Here is a 27,024-nt window from a genome sequence, read left to right as displayed (position 1 = left end):
CTGAGAGGCAGACACAGGACTGAGCTTTCTCCCATCATCCTGGTACAAGAGCTCTTCCTGCCCACAGTCTCTTCTATTTGCCACTGGAAATCATGAAGACCCCGGGACATAAGGATTTGCCCACCTAGATGGAACCCTCTCCCAGCTGCCCCCACCTCATTCCTGCATGGATTATACTTTGTTGATTTGCTGCCTGTGTTGGTGATTTGTGCCCAGGACACCTCTGAATTGCAATTGCTGCCACTTGTTGTGATACCCCCCTACTGCTTGCTATAGGATCCCAATGGCCTCCGTTCCCCCCAGCACGGGGCAAGGTGGCTGCGCAGATTTACCCCCTGGCTACAAAACTTCGCACCTGGCTCCCAGCTCCGACCTGCTGCGGAGACCCAGCTACTGTCACGCTGCCTTTGCACTTAAACAGATCGCCAAGGTAAGTCGTTACAATGTGTCTCTGGTACTGCAGTGGGGCCCCTACCCAGCCATGTCCAGGGGCCACTGCCATCTGCTTGTGTATTTATGGGGCATTCAATAAAATAATGCAAGGTATCAATGTATCAGACCTAGTTGACTTAGAACACATTCAGACCATGAGTTCTGTTGAGAGGCCCCAGAGCTTACAATCTACTCTGATGTTCTCTGTATTGTGTGTCATGAATGATGATGTTTGGAGCTGGTTAGTAGTACACAGTGTAGATTAGGACAATATATACAAACACTAGAAAAGTCCAGGTATTAGAATGTTCTCTCCATACATCCTACACATATAGTACAAGTCATTCATTGCCTTGCCAGAAATCTGCACTTTTTGTTTTTCAGTTTTTATATGTTTTAAATTGTATGCTGGTTTTATAGTGTTTTATGTTTATTTTAACTCTATGTAGAAACTGAGTTTCTCTGCCTCGGAGAACAGGTTTTATTGGGAAATTCATTTAGCATCTTCTCTGTTTTTTTGTTGACTAGATTTATGGATAAGGGGTGAGTGGAGGGAGAATGTGCTGGAACCTGACATGTATCCATTACAGACATTAAAGAGTTAAGTCCCTTTTATCCCTAATAATAATACATATGGGACTATAGGGGCTTACATATCCTAAATCCCCCCCGCATTTCCCCCATTGTAAGCCCTGTAGATAATAGAATCATTGAAATGAACAGAACACCCTGAGTGTGACCTTAAAAGCTGACAATCTAATGTGGGCATTGCAGGTGCAGTGCATTCGGAGAGAGCAGATGCATGGGCTCCATGCTAAATCCAGGCAGGGCTACAGTTTGGTGACTGGTGTTGATAGCGGTACAGGGAGCCGTACACATTGGGGATTGGTGATGTGCCAGAACGTTGTCAGCAGATAGTGATGTGACAGCTGGTTCTTGGTACCTTCTCGTAGAAGAAAATTGTTATGTCTACTGTAAAATGTCTTTATTCAGGGAATGTGACACATCCAGGAGTTTGCATTACTGCGTTCTCTGACACTTATTGGAAAGGACATTCGCTCAGTCTTCTGCTGCATCTGGTCCTGAGTGAAACCGATGTACAGTAATCATTTACACACTATAAAGACCAGTTGCAGCCAAGTGTGGCACAGGAGTTAACAGGGCCAGCTCCAGGCTGTGGGTATCATGTTGGGGGGTCTTCACATCAGTTATCGATTTTGGATTGTGTGTCTCTTATGTACTCATCAGTCCTATGAGTTGTCATTAGTCAGAGGGAGGAAATCTTGTGGGCATTGCGTAAGCAAGACCACCTGAGTCGGCGGGAACGTTTCCTTGCCACAAGATGCCAGTCCCTCCCCTGGTCCCTATGTGGTTGGCATCAGTTCAGTTTTCCAGCCACAGGGGACTGGCAGACTGTCCTAGGCCACAAAAAAAATGTGCGGCTACACTGTCCTCTGCGCCCTTTTCATTAGTGTAAACTTCCCTCTAATTTCAGCCATAATTCTGTTATTTGTTTTATTTCTTCCCTGAAATATTTTAATGCTCATTTCCTTCCTGCCGCTTCCTCTTCCCTTAACTCTCTCTTCCTGTTAACCTGTCAAACCCACCCAGACGTTGCCAGGAAGACCAGTTGTGAGTGGGGGCCAGGCCAGGTGGGCTCGCAGGCTCTTTAATAAGTCGTCTGGGTTTTCACATCATCAGAAGAGACTTTTATGGCCTTGAAAGCTCATGTGCAATATCTATAAAGAGCTGTCCCGTAAAACTTACAACAACCTGCTAGGAATTAGAGGCCATTACATGACACATGGTCTAGGGAGCTCCTGTACAGCAACATCTGCGCTTAATCTATCCCCTGGCACAACACGCAAGTCATCATGGTCCGTGTCTCTGTGTTGTGATTCCTGTATGGGCAGCAATCTGTGAGCCCGTAGTCCTTACTGTAGGACTACACTAGTCCCTGCACTACAACTCCCATGATCACTGTGACGCTGAGTGTTGTAGTCCCATAACATTTGATATAAGGCCAGCAGTAGGGATTTTTAGGGCTACTGTGTTAATCATTGATGGTACATGGCTTGTGACACTCTGTTTCTTTTTACAGGGCAAAGCTGTGGGTCAGAAGGCCCCTCTCTGGCTGCGGGCCCAGTTCCAGGCTCTCCTATTCTCCCTGGGCTGCTCCATCCAGAGACACTGCGGAAAGGTCCTGTTTGTTGGACTCTTGGTGTTCGGAGCGTTGGCTGTGGGCCTGCGCGTGGCCTCTATTGAGACGGACATTGAGAGACTCTGGGTGGAAGGTGAGTCCGCTCCTCACATTGTCTCCGTCAGAGTTACCTGTCATCTTGATGTGTGATTAGCGGTGTATTTGATTATTGTTTATGGATTGTACTGTTGGAAAAGTTCTAAAAACGGCCATAGGCAACCTGTGGCTCTCCAGAGGCTGTAGAACTACAAATACCAGCAGGCCAGAGGATGGTAGGACATGCTGGGACTTGTAGTTCCAACACAGAAAGCATTGTGTTTCAATGGGACCTCCCAGTTGTAGTTATAAAGGTTAAACTCGCAGCAGTAAAAAAAAAAACATAAAAAAAAATTGTCAATAATGTGGAAGTTCTGATCAGTGTTTGGGACGTGCTGTGGTTCCATCCAGCTAACTAAGACGTTTCGTTTATTGTGTGGATTTGTTGCTGAAAAGCTACGTTTCGTAAGGGTGGTTTCTTGTAGCTTTGTGTAATATTATAAAAAAAAAAAAATTGAGAGTACAGGAGATCCAGTGTTACCGGCGAGTACAGGGTAACAGAGAGGTGTTATAGTCAGTGTACCATGCTGGTACTGTGTAACTAGCCAGTAAACGCATGCACAGCGGTGTTTAAAATTCAGCGTTCTGCAAGAGGAATATCCTCGGTAAACAGAACAGAAGGTGTTCCTATAAAATGCATTAACTCTCCCGCTGGAGGGAAAATATATCACTGCATCCAGCCAGGAGCAATATCCCAACCTCCCCCCCCCCCCCCCTGCAAGGCATAAATTCCAACAGCCTGGAATGTCTCTGCTGCTGCAGAACCTCTTAGCGCCCTGGCCTTCCATCCAGCTGCCTAATGTGATAGATTCATATTTAATACAAACCTGCGTTAAACATTCATATTTGAAATTGCTGAAATTCCACCACAACGTATTTGAATATATATTTTTATGTCCCAATGTATTATGCAGTTATTGTCACTCCTGTCATCATTCACAGACGATGGTTGTAGTAATCTTATAGTTCCTTCATTTCCACTGACTTCCTAAATGTTGCATTGATTTGTATCTGGAATTGCTCATTATTGCTGTTTAGTTGAGTTTTTTGTGCTTTGTTTTCTATTTTTCTTTCCTTTTATTATTATGATTTTGACCTATTATAAATGGCAGTTTATGATATGCGAGGTCTCCCAGAGGTTAAACTTTAGATCTCCCATGACCCCTGTGCGTAGCTCGCCCCCCTCCTTTCCCCTCCATCTAAATAACAGGGATAAAGGAAAAAAGAGCAGAGTTGTGAGATTAGCACTAATTGTGTTTATCAGCCTGCAGAGAGCTCTGGGTCACTCTAACGCCCCCAGTTTTGGGGGTACCGGGGAGGCAGACAGGAGAGCCATAGTTTTACAAGCAGCCAGGCTGGAGACACAAGGAAAACTACCATATACAGAGACAACAAACTAAGTATTAGCAATCCGGCTTCTTATAGGCTCCTTTCTGTAAGCAGGAAGAGCAGGAGGAGGAAGGGGGGGGGGGGGAGTGCCGGGTTCTTGGGTGGCCACCATAGGTAGTGGGTGGTCTAGGACCTAATAGGAGGGCCACAAAAGGCTTGTAGAGATGGTGAGCAGCTGTATCTTGTAAGGAGAGGGGGATGGGAGCTCTGGTGAACGTATACTGGGATATATGTTAAAAATAACCCACATATATACATTATATGTACTTTATATATCTACATAAAGAACTATATATATATATATATATATATATATATATATATATATATATATATATATATATATATAATCATTTGGAAAATATAACAAATATATAAAATATGTTTTTATTTAATCTTTTACTGATGCCGACTTCTACCTAAAGGTCCATTATAACTATAAAAAGAGTCACATGTTTAGGAAATAAACGTATAAAAAAAAATAAAAAATTAAAAACAATATCAAACAAGTTTTAACTAACGTGCAGATCCCAGAACATTGGGGGACGCAGTGGTACCTCTCTGTTACTGGGCTGATTATAAAGGGCTGTTTCATTAGGGTAGTTGTATCGTTAAAAGATCTAAACCTAAACTGCTGCTGGAGTAATGAATGCAGCAATTAAGCTGGTTTGTTAGGCAGGAGCTGCAGTAATTGCAGGACTGATAAGAGTTTATTAAGACCATAACATTTGTTGGGACATTTGGGTGCAGGGGGGGGGGGGGGTCTGCCATGTGCTGAATGTTTTATACGTAGACAAACGTGCTCAGATAGCTTTTAATTTCCCATTCTGGGCGATAGGATTAGGACTGCGAGCGCCTAATCTCATCGCCCAGCAGTGGAGACATTTTTAAAGGGAATCTGGAATATATAAACTTCAATTTCCAGTGAATTAGTTTCCAAAATAAAGAACAGATTGTAGATTAGGCCCTGACAAAGTGTAAACATCTGTCTGGGGTGACAGCCTTGAAACGTGTGAGGAAACAGTAACCTGTCACATTAGCTAATGAGAGAACAGATAATTTTACCATGACACAAACCCCCCTTGTGTCTAATTAAACAAATAATTCACGTGTAGGTGATCCAACACCTCTCTATAAAGGGTTGATTACTCGTACTCTCACTTTGGTGCTTGTTGTTTGTATGGCGTGTAATTAGGACTAGTTTTTGACTTCGTATGATGTGTTTTAGCGCTGGGGCGTTTGGCCGGTTAACGCCGTAGTGGATGAATTGATATAGATTCCCAGGTTTGTGTAGGCCGAAGCCTGGCTGGCAGTAATGTGTAATGAAAGACTTGTGATCGCTGCTGCAGAACTCTCTGTGGTTGGCATATATCAATCAACAAACCCGTCTGGAAAAAGTAGCATTTTTATTTGCAGCTGGACGTCATTCCGTACAGAAGGGGGCGCTGTTTTCTACCCCAGTACAACCCAATCATCATATTGATTGGACGTTCTGACTTGGCCATGCATTATATTGATCTGTGTGTATAAAAGAATGATATAGATTATTACTAAGAGACACCGTACAGATGAGGTGGTACTGTCGTTTGGGGAAGCCCAGAAGCAATGTACGAGGGGTCTGGGAAGGGTTGGGGGATGTCTTCTTCTGTTCTTCTGTCCTTCTGTCTTGTTTGTCCTGGAACAATCTAGCAGGACATTCATAGGAGAACACAAAAGGCCCAGCCTGAGTAGGTAAAGTCCTTTTCAGTCTGCCGGACGGTGCATCTGCTCCTAGTATTTATGGGTTCAGCGCTTGGCTGTATCTTTAGTGCTGTTGCAGCATTTATACAGGGTGTGGGAAAAAAAAAGTTTCAGCCTGTGGTTAAACTATTGGTCTGGAATAAGTCACTGCCAGTTCTGCCTGAAGTTCTGAGTCTTTGCTAAACATTTCCAGTCTCCCACATTTTGCATTGCACTCCCACTGAGTGCAAACAACCTACCACAATAAAGAAGGATTTGTCCTAGGCCTTCAGCGATGAACGGTGTAAAATTATTTTCATAACAAAGTTACTGGTGCAAATTTGGGTTTCCTCATCAACACTAAAACTTTGGTTTAAACCGAAACATTGTGTTCTGGTTTCACAGTCAAATCTTTCATAGTGATTTTATCTAGATCAACAATAGGCAAACTGTGGCTTTTCAGAACTACGGGCATGCTGTGATTTGTAGTTCTACCTCACCCGGAGAGCTACAGGTCGCATTAATCTGATCTAGAACGTTCTTGGATTAAAATCTTTGCTGCATAAGAATAAAGATTGTACAGAAATGATTCCACTGATGAGAGCAGATCAATCACTTCACCTCTGGTTTCTGTTGACAAGTAACCTTGATTAATGGTGCTTAATATCATGCTTGGAGATTCAGGGAGCTGTGGAATGAGATTATAAAATAAATGTGCGCTCATTATTTAAATGACAGAGCGCGGGATGTCTGATCTGACAGGAAGGTCAGTTTAGTTGATGTATAGGCCTTGTTGCCAGATTATAGTCCGCCTTAAAAGTGATTAACTGCCTACAAAGGACGTAAGGTACAATTTAAAAGACTATATTTCATGTAGGCATAAAAGACATTAACGGTTCCCACCTCTTTTATCAAATGGTAAAGCTTAGACTCTGTTTTATAAACTCTTTTTCCCCTAGAAGAAAAATGTATATTGTAATTACTTTCTAATGTTATTCTCTGGGAGTTTGAGAGCTCGTTGAACAGACGATCGCCTCCTCCATGATTATGCGCCAGGTTGGGTATTAGAGAAGAATATACAGAAAGCGGAGGCGTAAGAGAAGTGTTTTTTTTAAACGGGTTTATGTAAATTGTCTGTAGTTTAAGGAACTGTGATTGGCCAATAGTGGAACTCCTTGAGTTTCGGCATCATGAAACTTTTCGTGTCGTCTGGGGCAGGTAGACTATAACCAGGAGTCCCCGCGAGACGCACTCTTAAGCAACGTGGTGCCTTTCACACACTCCTTAATCCAGATAATCCACCCCCAAAACACTTAGAGGTGACTTGTCCTTGGAGCACTTATGCAGATCCCCCTCGGAGGGGCGCTGGCGATGGCGTCAGGAGGATTTAATTCAGCCCTGGGGGAGGTAACCTGAGTCTGCGTTAGAGAACTTCTTGTTGCACCTTTATATCCAGCCGGTTTATAAACTCTGGCACAATCTAACGATGCAGATGTATATCTTTCTCACCCTGCGGGGATGATGTGTTAGTATCCACCCCACTTTCACTTGCCCCAATTTCTGAAAAAAAGAAAAAGAAAAGCACAGAAGTTGTGTAATGAGGATGATTGTTGTTACGTTGTAACCCAGGGTCACCGCCTCATCTCACAGCACCTCCTGAGCACTGCGACCTCCCATATAGATTTTCCCTGTGAGTGGGGCCTTGTCCAGTCCAAATTGCTGGTTTCCTGTCAGATAAACGCCGGTTGTGTGCTGGACTGACCACTTAGATGAGCGGCTAATACACGTCACGGGGTCTCAGCACCTGGACGGCCGTGCCGGAGGCCTCGGGAGTGTTTACAGCAAGGTTTATGGATAGTTTGACCAATATGGCTGGCAGCGGACCATTAGGCCCCAGTTTTGCCGGGAAGGTGGAGGATGTTTTAAAAATGTTCACATGGGATAATCGATCTTCCGCCTTTGTCAGTAGAAACTTGCAGGGAGTGAAATATTCTTTGTTGGATGGTCCCGGAGATCTGGTTCTGTTACTCGGCATTTAGTGTCAACATTACTACATGCGTTTGTAGAGCTCCTGCTGATGTCTGAGAGGTGGTTTATTGGTCATATTGCGAGTATTCGACCTATCTGACATGTGGCCCCCGGGGGCGCTGTTTGATTGTTGTCTCACATGTGGCCCCCGGGGGTGCAGTTTAATTGTTGTCTCACATGTGGCCACTGGGGGCGCTGTTTCATTGTTGTTTATGGTTGAGATTTAATTTTACCCGGTCTAGTCAAGCGAGATGACAGCCAGCAATGATGTCTACAGATGCAGATAATAAAAGAATGTACCCATGGCGGCTGAACCAGTTTTCACCAGAACCACGTGCTTCATGCCTCTGTGTGAGATGATAGGCTCAGTGTTGCTTCAGCCTCAAAATGGCTGCCTCCACCTCAGGACACGGGCACATTTTAAAATTTTCTGTGTAGAATGGAGTTATTTGGTCTTTTGCTTCACTGAACACTTATTGGAAATCAGTAGTGTACTTATTCAGTTTAATTTGATCAATTGATAGCAGAAGAAATCTGAGGTAACAGTCGCTAAGCAAGGCTCAAAATGGCTGCCGCTGTGCCACCTCAGGCCACAGGTTTGTAGTCACTACTCCTAGGAGAGCAGTTTAAATCCTTATGGATTTGGGTTAGGGTAACAGATGAATTTGCAGATTCTATATGACCAGAATGAAGGACAAGTTACTCGATTACTACCCTGACTGGTAATGCTGCCATATATATATTTTTTTCCTTTTACTGAAGCAGTCTGCCAAGTCGTTGTGTGTGCCGCTGGCAGTGCCTCAGAGAGCCCTGGAAAGTGAGTGTGTGTGTGGCTGCTTGTTATCACATCTGCTGCTGAAGGAAAACTTAACTATAGGGTGGGAATACTTCCTGTTTAAACACGACTGGGTGCAAGACTACCCAAAAAAAAAAAATCCCACACAAAAAAAACCCCTCTTTAACCCCTTCCACCCCACACCTCCCCCTCACATAACCCACTGGAATGCCGTCTGTTTGTTTTGTCAGGCGGCTGCGATTGACAGATTTAATGCAGCCGTGGTGTGCAGTCTAAGCATAAAAATATTGGGAATGTATAATTTTCCCTGTTTTATTTTCTCTAACCACTAAACTATGCAGCAAGGACCCTGTGGAAACAAAGGAGTTAATGACTCAGAAAATGTCAGCAGCAAAAGCCCAGAATTGTTGTAAAGCGGTCGGTTTTCACGCACATAACACGCTCACCTGCCCGTTTTAAGACCAGCTCCACGGTGTGATATATAGTCAGGACACCCTGGTAGGATAATATACAGTACACACATGTGCTGTCTGCGTGTGGGACTGATTCCTGTCTCAGGAAATGTCGTCCATTCCAAGTCTGCGCTCACCCAGGCTGCGGGATGCTGGGCAGATTCTCAGTCACTGCAGTACTTGTAAAGGGCCCATTCATCAATACGTTTGTCTGCGCCTGCTTTTTAAAAAAATAAAATAAATAAATGTTGGTTGTTCCCAGTGGCTGCTTCAAACTTTATGTCATGAATCCGTGGTTGGGAAGCACAAGAGGATTCTGGGTAATTAGATAATAGGCCAAGTGAGATTCATTATAAAGTAACATTTTTGTTACTTGTTTTCTGTTTGGCTTTGGGAGCCCAGTTGGTACCCTGTTGGCAGTCTGTGGTACAGTTTTGGGGCAGCTTATTATCCTTTGTCTTTCAGTGTTGCCCTAAAAACATTAGATGAATTAATTAATCAAAGAAATGGTTAATACGAGGTGATCTTTGTGTAAACATTGAAAGCATGAGGGATACCTCACTAAGTGGGGTCCTACAGCATGGATCAGGCCGGTGTAATAGGTAGTAGATGAAAAAGATGCATTGTCTTTGCTGGGGTTAGGAAACTCGTTGCTTTGCAGCTGCTGTGGCACTACAAGTACCACAATGCTCCTGACCTGGGACTTGTAGTCCCACAGCACATGTACAGCCATTGGTTGTCTCCACTGATGTAAGTTATAGAACATGGAGACTGGTCCAATGTCTGCTATATGTAAGAGCTGAATAATGAGAGAGGTTACAATGTATCGCAGGAAATGAACCTCATTAACCCCTGCTCTGCTCAGACAGGACAGAATCCTGGGTGTTATTCCTAGAGATTCTTTCTGTCCGGGTGTCACTGGGGTTCTGACCTTTCCTTCTCCAGTTTTGGACAGTTTAGAACTCTCACAGTGGTTCCTGCTCTCTGCACGGCAGAGTTTGCGGGGGTGGGGGGGGGGGGGGGTCGTGTTTGCAGCTAGTGATGGGTCTAACACCCATCTGTATCACACACTGTGCAGATGAGGGATGAGCTGCCACTATGGGTGGTCCAGATGGGTGAAAGAAGACAGGACAGGGGGGGGATATAAGGCCTGGGCCCCTTGTAACTAGAACACTTCCTTCTATACAACCCTCTTCTTGTCCCACTTGGGGCCCTTATTATAGATAAGACCACTGAGGGGGTTATAATGGCCTATTCCATGACCTCTCTTCCGTTTAAGGTATTGGGGTCTGTTGCGCTCGGAGGCAGTACCTGGGATATATTTAGTGGGGCAAAAACCAGCCTAAAACAGGGTTTCTTAATGAACTCTAAACGCATGGGAACTACGTGGGGGGAAGGGGGGTAGATCATTTAGTTTTGGGGCTTTTCCTGGTTTCTAAGTATAGAATTTCCTGCAGAATATAGTTTTCTTCCAAGAGATGGCTGGAACAGGACAACGTTGTAACGTTCTGCAGTTTACTACAAACTCCCACTATTATTATATAGGTTGAGGGGACCTTGTTGTGAGGAACGCCGAATTACCGGGTGGGACAAGTTTGTAGATTTGTCCCCTGTTGTAGGTGCCCCCCTGCACATCCGGACATAGCGAGTATTCCGCACCCCCCCTATCTTTGTTGTCTGTGTGATCTAACAGTCTCCAACAGGTGCGTGTATAACAAAATACAGCCACTGGCTTGTTTTAGGGACACACACACAGTCACCTCTCGTCCCTCTTCTTCCTCGTCCTCCCACCGCCCCCCTCCCATCTTTACAGCAACCTCCCCGTTTGAAGTTTGTACTTCGGGTCCCACTGCCTCCTCTTTTCATGTCTGTTCCCTGGGTTAATTAGGGAGTTGAAATTCCTCAGCCCTCTCTCAATGGGCTTTGAAGCCCAGATGGGCTGCGCTGCTTCAAATTAGCGCTAATGACGAGAAACTTTCTTTCTTCCTCACAAACTTCGCAAGCGGCCGGGTGAATACCCCAGCGATGCAGTTCCCATAGACTAAGGACTCCATATGACATGCACATATTAACCCACTGTAAGCCAGGGGATACTGTGTGACAATACGCCAACTCGTTCCTCCTAAGCCACAAAAGTCATTTAATGGTGTTACTACTAGACGGCAGAGAATGTTCTGTCTTATGTGCGTGATATCCAGAGTCTGTAACATACAGTTTCGCTGTTCAGTGTTATGTAATCCACTGCTTAGTACAGACCATAATATAAAGATGTTATAACGCCTTCTTATTCTCCATCTCTAGCGGGAAGCAGAGTCAGCCAGGAGCTACGGTATACGAAAGACAAACTGGGCGAAGAATCCATCTACACATCACAAATGCTCATCCAAACCCCAAAGAAGGAAGGAGAGAACATACTGACCCAGGAGGCCATGCTCCTCCACCTCAACGCCGCTCTGGCTGCTAGCAAAGTGCAGGTGTCAATGTATGGAAAGTAAGTACGGCAAATCTTGCGGTGCTGGTTCAACCTGTAGGGAGTTATGGAGTATAATATTGTCATATGATCACTTGAAAGACACTTAATTGGGATGTTTAATAATATTGAAAGACAGCAGCTGCTGCTGGACCTCTTGGGAAGCTGAGCAGAGGAAACGTTTTAATTTTTCGGAGACAGACTTGATTTTATCAAACAGAATAGACAGGGGGGAGGTAGACAGCTTTGCTCCCCCAGAGGTTCCTCGTTGACCATGTAAGTTATAAGACCTCCACATGTCATTGCCTGGTAGTCCCAGGAATTAGGATCACACAACCAGTGACCAGTGGTCAGTGTCACCATTGTCCATGTAGGACTGCTAGGACCAGTTTATGATCTACTACAGTATGGTGTCTGCGTTGTTCAGTCTTCTTTTACTTACCGTTTCTCTTCCTTGTAGGTCGTGGGATCTCAACAAGATTTGCTACAAGTCTGGAGTTCCGATTATTGAAAATGGGATGATTGAGAGGGTAAGTGCAGTTTTTTGGGGACATTATTGTCCGAGCTGCGATTTGTCACTGATTTCATGTTTAGAGTCACGCTGATTATATATCTGGTTGTCCTTGTGTAGAGTAGACCTGTAGATACCATACGGCCAGGCAGGAAGACTGGTCTCTCCATATACAACATGAGGCTTAATGTCTTCCGGGACCTTTCTTGTCTTGCAGATGATTGAGAAGCTTTTCCCGTGTGTCATCATCACCCCTTTGGACTGTTTTTGGGAGGGGTCTCAGCTGCAGGGTGGCTCCGCCTATTTACCGTAAGTAGTAATCTTTGGCACCTGTATGTTACACGTCTATACCGTGTTCCGTTATAGGAATCCTATTAGGTTCATTCTGTGGCAGCCACAAGCTGCTCAGTCCTAATACAAGATGGGACAATTAATTACTGTACTGTCGTCTATAATTACACTGCTCTTTACACCCGATGGTAGGCAGACGTTATATGTAGACATGATTAACACTACCAGAGAATTTTGTCCCTTTGATGCTCAGTTATGACCTTAATTTTGATTTTAAGGTGTAAATCGGGTTTGTTTCGCCCTGTGAGGTAGTATGACTTTAGCGATGGGACATTGTCGTTTTTTCTATTGGTAAATTAACGCGACTGCTTTCTGTCCCGCAAGCTGGACAGATTCCCCACCAATCTGCCCCTCCAAAATCTCCCCCGTCTCCCCTCTCCTAGAAGCCCCATAGTTACCCTGTGTGACAACCTTGACTCAGTCAATGCCACCAACGAGGGCCCATCCGCACCTTCCCCCCCCCCCTCACTCTCCCTTTGGCAATTATGTTTCTATTAAGGCCGAGAGAGTGGGGAGAGGTTTTTAGTGCGGGGAGGGTAAGTGGAGAGGAGGAGGGGGGGGAGAGGGAGCTGAAGATGGAAGCAGGGACAATAGTCCCCATTCTTTCTGTTTACAAGTGTGTTTATCTTTATGGGCCCCAGGCTGAGCTCAGCTTTGTCAGTAAATGGTAACACAGAGTATTGTTATGCTAATGATGCCGTCTATGGCAGCAGTTGCTAAACAAATTGAAATTCTGCTATTATTCAGACCTCTGGTGAAATAAAGGACTTGGGGGGGGCACAGAGAGAGGCAGGGACGGCACTGGCTTAGGAGCCCATGTGGACATGTTATTGGGGTGTCAGTAAGATGCCTCTAATATCACCCCAGATAATTCCATGTAAATTATCCCAACAGTAGAAAATCTATTGAACATCAAACCCTTAAACAATCAGTTTTATTGTCCTCAGTTTGGATGTATCTGAGATTTAGTTTTCTTGCAATTTTTTTTTTTTTGCCCATGGCGAGAAACTTAAACACTTTCCTGGGCAGGGATCTTTATATAGGACATCCCGCAAAACATCCAGCTCTCCGAATTACCTACATCTCTGTGGCCTTGACTCTCTGGCAGGGTTAGATGTCAGAGGTTAGAATATGTTTTGGTCCCTGTCCTCTGCGGATGGTGGACATGAGCGTCAGGCCGGATATGGGTTTGGGCCTGGAGCTGTAGGACGTATTATATGGGGCTCTGAGAGTTTCAGGCCGTTCCCTTTTCCGCTTCAGTTCAGGCGAGGGTATTCTCTCCCTCTATTAACGCAAAGAGAGGCAGAGGGAGAAGTTATACAACAAAGGAGCGGTAATGTGTGCAAAAAACAAAAGCGTTGAGTTGGCTTCAGTGAAGCAAGAAAGACGGATAAAGAGACTTCACTGTGGAAGCAACTGCCAGCCTCTTGGTATGTGGGAATCTAGAAGAATCAGCCTCGTTTCTGGCCAGATTTAATGAATTATAGCACTGCCCCCGTGTAAGCCCCCCCCTCCCTTACCCACCAAAGTGATTCTGTATGTGTGTGTCCCCTTTTCTCTAGTTGTCCCTCCAAGTGGTGTTGGTGGGGGAAGTGACATTGTATCTCTTGCTTGCTCAGCTAATGACTGCTGTTGTCAATTTTTCTCAGGGCTTATTTTGGCCCCTTGAGTCTTCTCTGCTCGGGGATGTTTTGGATGATGGGTAGGCAGTAAAATAAAGCTGTACCCCCCCCTTTCTGCATCTTACCTCTTTCTCCTTTCTGTACCTCCTCCTCCCTACCCCTCTCTCTCTCTTCACCCCCCCTTTCTCCCCCCCTCATTCACCTCCCTTTATCAGGGGGCTTGAGAAAACATAGAACTTGTTATGTGGGGTCATCACATCCTTTTGGAGGGGTAGAATTGTGAATTTCTCAGCATCCAAAGAGGGGACGCAAGGACCCACATTCTCTATAATCTGGTTGTTTGGGGGGCCCCATAAATAGGCCTAGGTGCCCCCTTTTCAAGAGAGAAGTTTCTTTGCACAGTGTTAACCCATTCAGTGCTACGATTGTGGTTCACTTGTTCTGTTGCTGGATCTCAGGGCTCTGCACTGGGGTCTTTCACTGAAGTATTTCAGACTAGATTTTCGTTTTCTGTTACTGAAGGTTTTCTCTTTGTTGACACATGATTTAATTGAAATTGGCTCTTTCAAAGTCCTCCAATGTCAACACTCCTGTCAAAGTTTCGGTCATTGATCCGCCCCAAACTTCTGGTACCAGCAGCCATGACCGGACTTTATAACAGGCCCAGTGTCATTATATTGGTTCATTTTCCTATGTAAAATCTGTATTAGGACAACTGATCCCTCTGAGGGGTTTTTCCTAGTGCAAAAAACATGCAGATCTGCTCTGACCACAGCAACCAATCAAATATGACCTTTTATTGGTTTCTGCAGTTTGTGAAACTTCCTATAAGATTTTCTGCATCTTTATTTGAGATGTAACTGATCCGATTTCAGTAAAGTACCAATTCCTTATCATGCACCTTCTCTTATAGTTAGGGCTCAGGCGCTGAAGTATAAAATACTTCATAACTTTTATTAAAATGAAAGTTTGTATTTTGTGGTTAGTGGTAACTTTCCCGACCACTGTCCATGAACTCTGTGTATATTGATAATAATTATGATTCTTGAGGTTATTTGGGAGGTTTATCCCCCCTCCTCTCCCATTATAGTCAGCGTTATGTAGATTGTCACATACCGGACCCTCAGCCCCCCTGGCACGTTAGCAGATGACAGACCCCTTCCCATCTTTATAATGTCTTATTCCCTGAAAGCAGAACTGTTCCCCAGCCTCGCTCATCTCCTTGCAGGGTTCCCCGGACTATCAAGATGTTACAGAGTTGTTGTTAATTGCCCTGACTTGCGCTGTACGCTGATGAAATAGGAGCACACGGCTTTGTTCCCCTGTGTAACAGGATAATACATGCTCTTTTTCTCAGCATCTGACACGCCTCGCTGGTTAAGGGGGGGGCGCAGCCTCCAGGAGCAACTTAGATCTTGGGAGGTGAAGGCGAGAAAGTGGCAGTCAAACTACTTAAATAACAAAGACGGATTTAATATCTTTTTTTTTTTTTTTCACCTTAAGTTCCCTCTAGCACTTAAAATGAAATGTAAACATCCTATACCTCAGCTGGTTGTATTGCCAATCGGCATGGTAGAGCCGCATCTGGTTGAGTGTGTTGCCGATCAGGGTGATAGAGCCGCAATTTGTTCATTATCCTTAGCTGTGTGTAGCTGCTCATTGTGAGCATTTCCTTCATATAATATATATATATATATGATATCATACAGACGTGTACATAGAGGTCCGCCATATTATATTTCTGTCTTATTGCTGGTAATAAGTGATATTAGAAGTTGATGCTATGTGGACCATATTAGATGGGAGATATGAATAATGTGTTTCCTGCAGGGGAAGGAGAGACATCCAGTGGACCAACCTGGATCCCATCCAACTAATGGAAGAGCTCGGCCAGTTCACTAGTCTGGAGGGCTTTAAAGAGATGTTGGACAAGGCAGAAGTCGGGCAAGCGTACATGGAACGACCTTGTCTCGACCCAATGGACTCCGAGTGCCCAGATAGTTCCCCAAACAAGAAGTCACAGAAGGTGAATTTAATTAAATTACTAATCAGGGTTTGGCCACCCAATGCCGCTGCCAGTGAATGGTTATCAAATATACGTATTTATATTATTTATTAATTTTATTCGTTTGTCTCTATCCTTAGGTCCCAGACATTGTCTCCACACTCCGAGAAGGCTGTTATGGTTTTTCTAAGAAGTTCATGTACTGGCAGAAGGATCTGATTTTGGGCGGGATGTCTAAAAGTCTAGAGGGAGAGCTGAAAAGGTAGGAGGCTTCTCATTGTTGTATATCTAGCGCTGACTCTGGATAACACTCCCCAGTGGATTCGCCACCACCTACTCTAACTATGACAATATTTTCCCCCCAGTGCTGAGGCTCTGCAGACCATGTACCTCTTGATGAGTCCCGGGCAACTATATGAACATTTCAAAGACGACTACGAGATTCATGACATCAACTGGAACGAGGAGAAGGCGGCTGCCATCCTGGAGTCATGGCAGCGAAAGTTTGTTGAGGTACAAAAAGGGTCAAGGACATTTATACTAGACATGTTTCTTTATCAGTTATATTATCCCAATAAATATTTGATACATTAAGAGATAACAAGGTTCCTTGTGACAGCGGGACATAATACACTGAGGCTGCAGTAGGGAAAAGCTGGATTGGTGGTCTTCTCCTGAGTCCATCTGACCTCAGCCAACCTCTGCCCTCATGGCCTGCAGCATCTGTACTCATCACTCTTTGTTTAGAAGGGGAGATTTGGTTTGATGGGAGGGGAGGGGGTGAGGACGGATACGATAACAGAGAACGTGAGTTCCCATAAATGACCTATAGTATATAAATCCCACTGATCATTGTCCGAGTCTAGTGTTCCACTTCCAGTCCGATACATAATTGTGATTTCAGTGTCTGAATACTTGTAGTAACTGGAATTGCTCTAAATCCTTCCTGAACGTTTTTTTGAGAAGTTATAGACTATGAATACGGTTTTATCAGATAGTAACGCTATGTCTTCCTTCCACAGCAAGCGCAGCAGTCCGTCCTCCGGAATGCAACCCAGGACATACATGCTTTCTCCACCACCACCCTCAATGACATCATGAAGTCTTTCTCAGACGTCAGTGCCATCCGGGTGGCCGGCGGGTACTTGCTGATGGTAAGACATGATACATTAATATGGTATTCGTAGCAGCTTATAATGGGTACAAAAACCTGGGCTACTGTTTCTGATTATGGGATTGCAGTGGACATAGGAGGGCAGGGATTGTGGACGTGGGATGGCAGTGGACGTGGGATGGCAGGGTACGTGGACGTGGGAGGGCAGGGATTGTGGGCGTGGGAGGGCAGGGATTGTGTTAATCACTCTAGTGATTGTTCCTGTACATTAAATAATTTCCTCTCTCCCCAGTTGGCCTATGCTTGTGTCACCATGCTGCGTTGGGACTGCTCCAAGTCTCAAGGGGCAGTTGGCTTGGCAGGTGTCCTCCTTGTAGCTCTCTCTGTGGCATCAGGACTAGGACTATGCTCCCTTCTCGGCCTGTCCTTCAATGCTGCTACAACCCAGGTACACGAATACTGACTTACAAAATTAAAATTAGCTGTTGATCTGGCATAAGAAGCGATACTCCGCAATGGAAGTAGTACTCAGCAGAGTGAGCGCAGAACACTAACAGTCCTGGGCTCTTCCTTTGCAGGTGCTGCCATTTCTTGCTCTGGGTATCGGCGTGGATGACATGTTCCTGCTGGCACACGCTTTCACGGAGACCAGCCTGAGTACCCCTTTAAAGGTGAGATGCTGTCTTATGTTTGTACAGAACTTTGAAATCTTTATAAAGTACCCCCTGGCACTGCCACCCTTGCCATCCCAGGCATCTCATATCTGTGATTTTTTTGTGTGCCAGGAAAGGACAGGCGAATGCCTTCGACGTACCGGTACCAGTGTGGCTCTGACTTCTATCAATAATATGATTGCCTTCTTTATGGCAGCCTTGGTGCCCATCCCTGCTCTGCGGGCATTCTCTCTGCAGGTAATTTCTGTTTAGATTATTCCCCATAGGAATCCTGTTGTGCTCAGTACGATATCTGCTTGTGGTTTACACTTATTTGACATTAAATGGACCGTCAAACACTCACGTTATCTCCCATTTTACATTGTACTTTATATGTAGAAGGGAATTTTTGAAATAAGGGGGGAGGTCTGTCCGACTCTGTCCTCCAATCCCAGTGACCCTGGAGGGCAGTGAAAGGTGAGACTCTCTAAGAGGTCTCTAATGGGAATTGCATTGGCTGCTCTGGTGAAAGGTGACATTAGTACAAAGGCTTTATATACATTTAGATGTCACTTCCCTGGGGGCTGTTGGTGGAGGGGCAGCTCCCTGGGTGGTCTGCGAGATAAGGATGGAAATAAGGCCTGGGGATTACAGGATGTATCCATTTAATTATATACAAAGTCATGTGGGGAATGCTATTAATGCTTCTCCTAAACAAACGTTACAGGTTCTCAGTAACCTATAAATTAACCTATTAATGAATCAGACGTTTATTATAACACAATCCTCCTTTTTGTCCCTTTCAGGCTGCTGTAGTTGTGGTGTTCAATTTTGCGATGGTGCTGTTAATATTTCCAGCCATTTTGAGCCTGGACCTCCAACGTCGAGAGGATCAGAGACTGGACATACTCTGCTGCTTCTACAGGTAGAGAACTACTGACTGATAATGCCGACACGGGAATATATTATATTATCCTTAGATTGTGGGCAATGTTCTGTGGGTCCTTAATCATCTTCAGTCAGGACCAAGATTCAGGCTGCAAATCAGCTTTTCAAACCTGTCATTCAGTTTTACATGAGCAGCACAGTGGCCTAGTGGTTAGCACATCTGCCTCACAGCACTGGGGTCATGAGTTCGATTCCCGACCATGGCCTTATCTGTGTGGAGTTTGTATGTTCTCCCTGTGTTTGCGTGGGTTTCCTCCGGGTGCTCCGGTTTCCTCCCAGACTCCAAAAACATACTGGTAGGTTAATTGGCTGCAATCAAAAAAAAATTGACCCTAGTCTCTGTCTGTCTCCCTCTTTGTGTGTGTGTGTGTATATATTAGGGAATTTAGACTGTAAGCTCCAATGGGGCAGGGACTGATGTGAATGAGTTCTCTGTACAGCGCTGCGGAATTAGTGGCGCTATATAAATAAATGATGATGATGATGAGCAGTTTTATTCCTTTTCATCATTTTACCATTGGCTAAAAGTAATTATGTTAATTAATAAGTATGACCATGAGAAACTTGGGGTTTTGTAAAAAATAATGTAACAATATAACTAATTATTATTTGGCAGTTTTTTTTATATTTTGGGCTCTGACATATAAGTTAAGACCCACTGATCTCCGAGCTAACCTGCATTTCTTTGTCTGTTTATAGCCCATGTTCCTCCAGAGTGATCCAGATTCAGCCGCAGGAAATGCCCGATGCCAACGACAATCACACGTACCACCCCTCACCTTACGGGAACCCCACAATTACCACCAGCACCCAGATCACCACGACCGTGCAAGCCTTCACGCAGTGCGACCCATTGGGGCATCACATAGTCACCATCCTGCCACCCACCTCTCAGGTCTCTACCTCGCCCTCTGTCATTGTGCCCACCGTGGACCCCTTGGGATCGCAGGTATTCAGTCCTTCCAGCTCCACCCGGGATTTACTGGCTCAGATGGATGAGACGAAAGGGGGCAGAGAGTGTGTTCCGCTTCCGTTCCTAAAGTGGAGCCTTTCTGACTTTGCCAAGGAGAAGTATGCCCCTCTACTGCTCAAGCCAGAAACCAAGGTGAGTGGATGGACCTTACGGTGGCCTCGTGGTCATCAGGACCGACTAGACAGTACATCGTTCTAGTACTGGTACCAAACAATACTCCTTTCCGTTACTCAGAACTTTGTACTTTTCTTTCACAGGGAATTGTGGTTGCTCTTTTCATGGCTCTCTTGGGCCTTGGCCTGTACGGAACCACCATGGTCCATGATGGACTTTACTTGACTGATATCGTTCCCCGCGAGACCAAGGAATACAACTTCATCTCTGCTCAATTCAAGTACTTCTCCTTCTACAACATGTTCATTGTCACCAAGGGTGGGTTTGATTACCCCAAAGCCCAGGCGTCCCTGTATGATCTTCACGAGTCCTTCAGCTCCGTCAAGTACGTTGTTCGCGAAGAGGGAAGAGAGTTACCGAAAATGTGGCTACATTATTTCCAGGACTGGTTGAGAGGTAAGAACCATATCCGCATAGGGCCTCAACTTGTATTAAAGTCAGTTGTTAAACTTATAGGGGACCAATGTCCTCGTTAGTAGTGTCTTGCTCTCTATATAGTGGCGGTGATTGACGAACGAAGGAATTGGTTAATACGGCAGGTAATATTATTTTATCATTATTTTGTTCTGTCTAGGCCTCCAGTTGGCATTCGATAAGGATTGGGAATCCGGCTGCATCACTGAGGATAATTACCGTAATGGAACCGAGGATGGGATATTGGCCTACAAGCTTCTTATCCAGACTGGAAACAAGAAGGAGCCCTTTAATCTTAACCAGGTATGTCCCTATTTTAGTAAGGGCTGAAAATTTCTGTAAATTCGTGTTTTTTTGTGGATTATTTAGATCATTTTTTCTTGCTCCTAAATCTTTCAGTTCCTCCACAAATGATGCATATAATATCTTCTCAATGAACTGTCCCCTAAATGTGACACATTTTCTTCTCTCCGGACCAGCTGACGAGTCGACGACTGGTGGACGAGAAGGGCCTCATCCCTCAAGACGCTTTCTATATCTACCTCAGCGTTTGGGTCAGCAATGATCCCTTGGGCTATGCCGCCTCTCAGGCCAACTTCTACCCTCAGCCGCCTGAGTGGATCCATGACCGATATGACACCACCGGGGAGAACCTGAGAAGTAGGTTTATGTCATAGGAACAGTATCTTAGTAATGGCCAAAGCTTCATCCTCCTAGAGAGGATGGGGCTGATTTGTGGGCTGGACCAATATTCATAGAAAAATTCCTCATGCCTCAGTGATGCCCCTAGTTCCTTGTGCATTCATTATTATAGCCAACATAGCTAGACATTGAATCTTCACTCACCGGATCTTCTCTCTCTCCTCACAGTCCCAGCTGCGGAGCCCATTGAGTTTGCCCAGTTTCCGTTCTACCTGAACGGTCTGCGTCAGACGTCGGATTTCATTGAAGCTATTGAGAGCGTGCGCTCGGTGTGCGATGAGTTTGTCAAGCAAGGAGTGTACAGCTACCCCAGCGGTTACCCCTTCCTCTTCTGGGAGCAGTACATCGGCCTGCGCCACTGGTTCCTCCTGGCGATAAGCATCGTGCTGGCCTGCACCTTCTTGGTGTGCGCCATCCTCTTGCTTAATCCGTGGACGGCCGGCATCATTGTAAGTACCTATGTATACAGATAGATAGATAGATCTATCGGATATGGATAACTGCGCCGAGTAGAGCTGGAGTACTAACATTTTTCCTTTGCTTTGTTAAAAGGTTTTCATCTTGGCCATGATGACCGTGGAGCTGTTTGGGATTATGGGATTGATCGGCATTAAGCTCAGCGCCATACCTGTGGTTATTCTTATCGCCTCTGTCGGCATTGGAGTGGAGTTCACAGTTCACGTGGCTTTGGTAAGTTGGCCATTTGGCAAAAGCTCTAGATTCGTATTACCTCACCGTGCGCGATGTAGTCCGAGCGCCACGACTTTATTCTTTATTTCATTAATCATATTTTTTCTTTTTTTCCAGGGATTTCTCACCGCTATTGGCGACAGGAACCAGCGTTCCGTTCTCGCCCTAGAGCACATGTTTGCGCCAGTTTTGGATGGCGCCATATCCACGCTTCTTGGGGTACTTATGCTGGCTGGATCTGAATTTGACTTTATTTTAAGGTAAGATTTCAAATCTAGTTTAGGAACTGAACTTCCTGTCCTCACTTATCCCATCCACACCCCATGTTCAGTGAATCATTTCAGACATACCGCCACACGGTGCTGAAGTTCAGCGCCGTTCTATCCAGTCTGCAGTGTTTATGGCGCTGGCAGCCGGATCTCTTAAGTGATATCAGTTTGTGCAGAGATTTAGTGGACTGAGGCATTAATACTTTTTCTCTGGCCATGAAGTGGTTAAATTAAATATTTAAACCCCGAAAAGATCTCCGCAGTGGTTTGACGTAGTTTGTACTTTGAGTGATCACTGGGGTCGGGAGAGCTGTCCTGGCGAGGGATGATAGCCTGTGTGCTGTTTAGAAAAGACACTGTGTCTGAATCCCGTCCAAAGCCATTCCTTTCAACCTGGGAGGTCTTGTTTAGAGGAGCAGGGAGGCGGGAGCGGGCAAGTCCTGGCTGATCAGGAAATAGCACAACTATCCCTCATGTAAACAGACGTTCTGTGCAGGATTTGGTATAAACAGCTGAAGTAGTTCAGAGATCTGACACCAGCCCCCCCCCCCCCATCCTACCAGGCCTGCGTATGCGGCCCCCCTCCTAAACTAAACACTCAATGAGAGAGATTACAAGACCCAACATAAACATCACATCCCACTTCTAAGAACCATGCTGATTCATAGCTTGGCATCCAAACCACTTAACCCCTCCGCTGCCACTTCCAAAGACTGGTTAATAGGGTGCTGGGCATGGAAGGTTTAATTGTGCCAGAGCTTGGCCAACGTGCGGATTAACTTAGGGGTTTTGCTGTGTTTTTTTGGCTATATGGTTGAAGCCTCAGAAAACGTCTGGCTAGACCACTTTCTTGGCATCGGGACAGATGACCCAGTTTTGCTCACGTCAACTCTCTGGTTTAAAATTGTGCCAAGGACGCTCTCCGTTCCCTTTATCCTCTGCTCTCACAGGCTACGAGGCTCTCCCATCCCCCTCCCAGAATGCAGGTTCTAATGGATGGATGGGGGGAGGAAGGGGAAGGTTCAGGAAGCAGGGGGCACCACCAATGACAGGCAAGCAGACCCAGGGGAACAACAGGCTCCTAAACTCTAACCTAAAATCTAGACCTATAACATAAGGGGGTTAATCCAACCCTTTCACTGCCAGAACTTGCAGACCAAGCGCAGAACTGGTCCCTCCACTGATGATCAGATAATGAGAGTAACCTTAATCAATAGTCTGATGACAAAAATATAATGTTTTTTTTCCAATTGTGTTGTTATTTTGCTGTTTACAAACTATTTTAGTCTCTGAGACGTTTTACATTTCAAAAGCGTGTTTAAAATAGTTTTTCTTGTATGTAACAAAGAACAGACTATGGGCGGTTTGAGGATGATGGGGGTAGTAGTTCAGGTGTCTCGAAGAGCTGAAAGATGATTAAACTTGTCCTAGAACAGTTGTGTGGGTCCAGTCGTAACATAAATAGCACAGCTAATAGCTATGAAGATGGCGTTGTATCTCATGACGTCGCTGTTGCACTGTGGGACCCGTAGTGACGCTTCGCCTCTCTCCCGCCGGCAGGTATTTCTTCGCTGTTCTTACCATTCTCACCATCCTGGGACTGCTGAACGGCCTGGTCTTGCTCCCGGTGTTGCTCTCTTTGATTGGACCCCCTGCCGAGGTGAGTCACATGACCGGGTCCTCTCGCTGAGGTCACAGCGAGATATTCGGCTGCACATCTGCAGTTGTTTTCATGTTTGACGTTATATATAACAATATCTCTGGTATCCGCAGGTCACTCCGGCAGACAATGGTAACTGCCTCCCCGCTTCCACCCTGGAGTCTCTACCCCCCCACCTTAAAAACCACACCTTCTATGTGCGACACAAACCTGGGGGGAAAGGGGGCTTCAGCGACCCCGAGAACTCTTCGGAGTATTACTCAGAGACAACCGTCACGTCGGGGATAGAGGAAGATGACCCTCAACTCTACGAGCGCAACCCCTATATCATCCCCCGAAAACCATCACACATCCTGCTGGAGGCCAGCAATAACCCCTCGTACCCCAAAATCATGGTGAGATTTCTAAAGACCTTATAATGTTGCAGCCATAGATCACTAGAGGACGATATAACAGTCTATACCAGATACAGAAGTAGAGTTTATTTTTACATATAGTAACATGAGTATGAATGGCCATATCGCTACTGTTGGTTATATATAACATCTCGTCAGAGGAGCAGTGATTTAAATAACTGTTATTAACTGTTACAGCTGGTGAAGCCTTGTAAAGGGAGCCAGGACGAACCCGCTAACGACACCCAGGATAACGATAACAACGAGCCGCCTTCTGCACCGGATTTAACCAAGAACACCGGCCAAGATCTGAAAGACTTTCAGGAGCCTCGAGACCGGAAAAAGAGGTCTCAGCCCCCTCCTGCCACACAGGGGCACGCACGGACTAAGCAGCCCCCCAATTCTAGGACTCCGTACAGCAGTAGGCCTCAGGGTCATATGGCCGCCCCCCCAGCCTACTGCACTAAGGTGACATTACCCAGCTGCTCCATCACCACAGTGACGGCTACGGCCTCAGTGACGGTGGCCGTGCATCCCGGCTTGCCCGGAGCCGTGTGTGGTTACAGCCACGAAGGTTATGAGGACAGTGAGACAGACTGTATGGAGCACAGGCCTGAATGGTCCAGGAGTAAAAACAGACACCCTGAGGTGTATGAGCTGGAATACATTGAGCAAGACAGAAAAGCGGAGGGATCGTCTGTAACGCACTAGGTCAGTAGCGTTTAAGGCTGACGGGATCTGTATATTATGACACAGGTCTGCCACCAAGTGGCTGTAGGCGGTACTGCCATGACCAGTCTGATCCAATAGATACAGCACTCAGGATATAACATCAATCTTTGCAGAGATGCGATTAGGTATTGAGGAGGTATTTGTAGGCCTCCCATCATTTCCTGTCTATGATAATACAATTGCTGGCTCCACTCCTGTGTTAGTGACAGCTCCACTTTAAAGAGGAACTAAACACAACAACCGTATATTTTATATGTGTTAGCAGAGGGCAGGATGCAGATTCTTTTCCTAGAATGCCATAATAGTTGCAAAAATAATTTAATAGTTATTTTCTTCTTGCTGCCATATTTCCTTGTGAGTCCAAAGTCACACACTTGCATCAATAAACTATGTTGTTAGGGGCAACGTATTGTCTCGCAGACTGATATAAAGCAGTATAAAATATCCATATAGTTACAATGTGTTATAATACACATACATTGATAATGATCAGTTTTAATGTTAGGGTTCCCTATAATGGATATTTACACTTTTTCTTGAAATTGGGAACAGTTTTAACCCTTTCACTTGTAGAAAAAGGGCTTTCCCAGGGGCTGATGCTTTGTGCCTATAGAATTACTGCTAGCGGGAGGGGTGACATTTAGCCTGTGAATGTGGCTGGTGGAAATTAATTCACGTTTAACACATTTTTTATATTATTGTTTTACAGCGGAAACCAAGAGAATCAGATCGTCACTTCGACAAGCTGCATCCGTGTATAGAAAACACCCAACCCCAGGATTCGCCTACAGGAGAAATAAAAGACACTAAATATAATATTAATAATACAAGAAAATACGTATTAGAGACTACGTCCATATTATATATTTTAATATGAAAATCAAAACAAACTAAAAAAAAATGATATTTAATAAGCTGATGATGTACTGTAGGGGGAGGGGGGGCTCAACAAGATAACAACCCCCCTCCCCCCATCCCACTCCAGGATTTTCCCTGCAAATCAAACTCACCAGTCTTGCTGCTATCTGTTAACCCATCTGTTGCTGGAGTGGTTTGAAAACTCTGTCGCCATGTCCTTGTCAGAATGCAGTGTGCCTGCGTTTTGGGAATTTCGGATTTAAGAAAAAAAAAGGCACTTTTCTCCCCCCCCAAAAGAAATCTCTGTTTGGAGGAATATTTGGAAGCTGATTTTTATTTCTCTGCTGTAAACTATTGTTCCTCAGAATGGTTTAAAAGCTACAGTCCGGTTCTTTGCTGCAAATCATTAATTTCAGTGCTGACATTTCCCTGATATAAAGTTCGCTGGAAACGTATCAGAATAAAACCTGAGCGAGAAGTGTAGCTCCTCCCCCTTCATTGTCCCAGATACATTGTAACCACCTGCATCTGTGTTACGTAGAACTTTGTGTTACAGTTGTTTCTGGTGAGTGGAATTCTACAGGATATTTGGAAGCTGTTTTGTAGGTGGGACCAATATCCAGCCTCTCATGAGTATTGACTCCACCCACAAAATGGCTGCCTCCGCTATGGGATCAGGTTCTATGATGACAAAATTCTGGCACAACATAGAACAAGCTCTTGTACATCCTAAATTCTATACCCCCCCCCCCCTCCCCTCAATGAACTTGTAGCACTGAAAAATGATCAATTACAACCTATCTAATTAACCTCTTCCATGCCTTCACTGCCAAAATGTCCACCAGCACTGCAGTGGTTAATATCCACTTTGTATTAGCTGTGAAAACATTAACCCCTTTTATATCCCCTGTCCCATTAGGACATGGTTATATTTGTCCCTATGTAGGGACCCTCATAGTATTCTCATGGTTTTACTTAATTAATATAATAATTATTATTATTAACGTGTTGTATATATATTTTGTATCTGTTGTTGTGAAATGGCAGCTTCTCTAACATGTTAAATATATATATAATATATATATATATATATATATATATATATATATATATATATATATATGTATATATATATAAAAAATAATAATTAACCCTTCTGTTGCCACGGGGAACTACGAGGCGTCGCTCCAGTGGCGGTTTCGCCCGTCGCTCCGCAGTTCCCTGCGACAATTAAGGGGAGGGTCGGTCTATGTGTTTGTGTCTATTTTGTGGACTGAAGCTTGGTACAAAGTGTCACTGTGCTATATAAATTATTTATATTAAAAGAAAAAAGGTTTATTTTTGTAGTTTGTACAGGAGTTAGCCATTCAA

At 44.9% G+C, this 27,024-nt stretch overlaps 1 protein-coding gene across 1 annotated transcript; it reads left to right on the top strand.

Moving 5' to 3' along the window:
• Nucleotides 1–26,720, top strand: PTCH2 (patched 2). Its single transcript, XM_075181618.1, has 24 exons — nucleotides 1–430; nucleotides 2,534–2,726; nucleotides 11,414–11,603; nucleotides 12,043–12,112; nucleotides 12,311–12,402; nucleotides 15,897–16,092; nucleotides 16,212–16,333; nucleotides 16,437–16,584; nucleotides 17,094–17,225; nucleotides 17,478–17,633; nucleotides 17,764–17,856; nucleotides 17,971–18,096; nucleotides 18,645–18,763; nucleotides 19,486–19,891; nucleotides 20,017–20,329; nucleotides 20,508–20,650; nucleotides 20,827–21,007; nucleotides 21,218–21,498; nucleotides 21,602–21,739; nucleotides 21,857–21,999; nucleotides 23,569–23,668; nucleotides 23,782–24,063; nucleotides 24,262–24,774; nucleotides 25,505–26,720. Exons 1-23 carry the CDS (start codon nucleotides 284–286, stop codon nucleotides 24,772–24,774), a joined length of 4,284 nt encoding a protein of 1,427 aa, XP_075037719.1. The 5' UTR covers nucleotides 1–283; the 3' UTR covers nucleotides 25,505–26,720.
• The last annotated feature ends 304 nt before the right edge of the window (nucleotides 26,721–27,024 follow it).

This window comes from Mixophyes fleayi, chromosome 8 (genome assembly GCF_038048845.1).
Source record: "Mixophyes fleayi isolate aMixFle1 chromosome 8, aMixFle1.hap1, whole genome shotgun sequence".
Classification (NCBI taxonomy): Eukaryota; Metazoa; Chordata; class Amphibia; order Anura; family Limnodynastidae; genus Mixophyes; species Mixophyes fleayi.
This window is presented reverse-complemented; position numbering and strand designations above follow the sequence as displayed.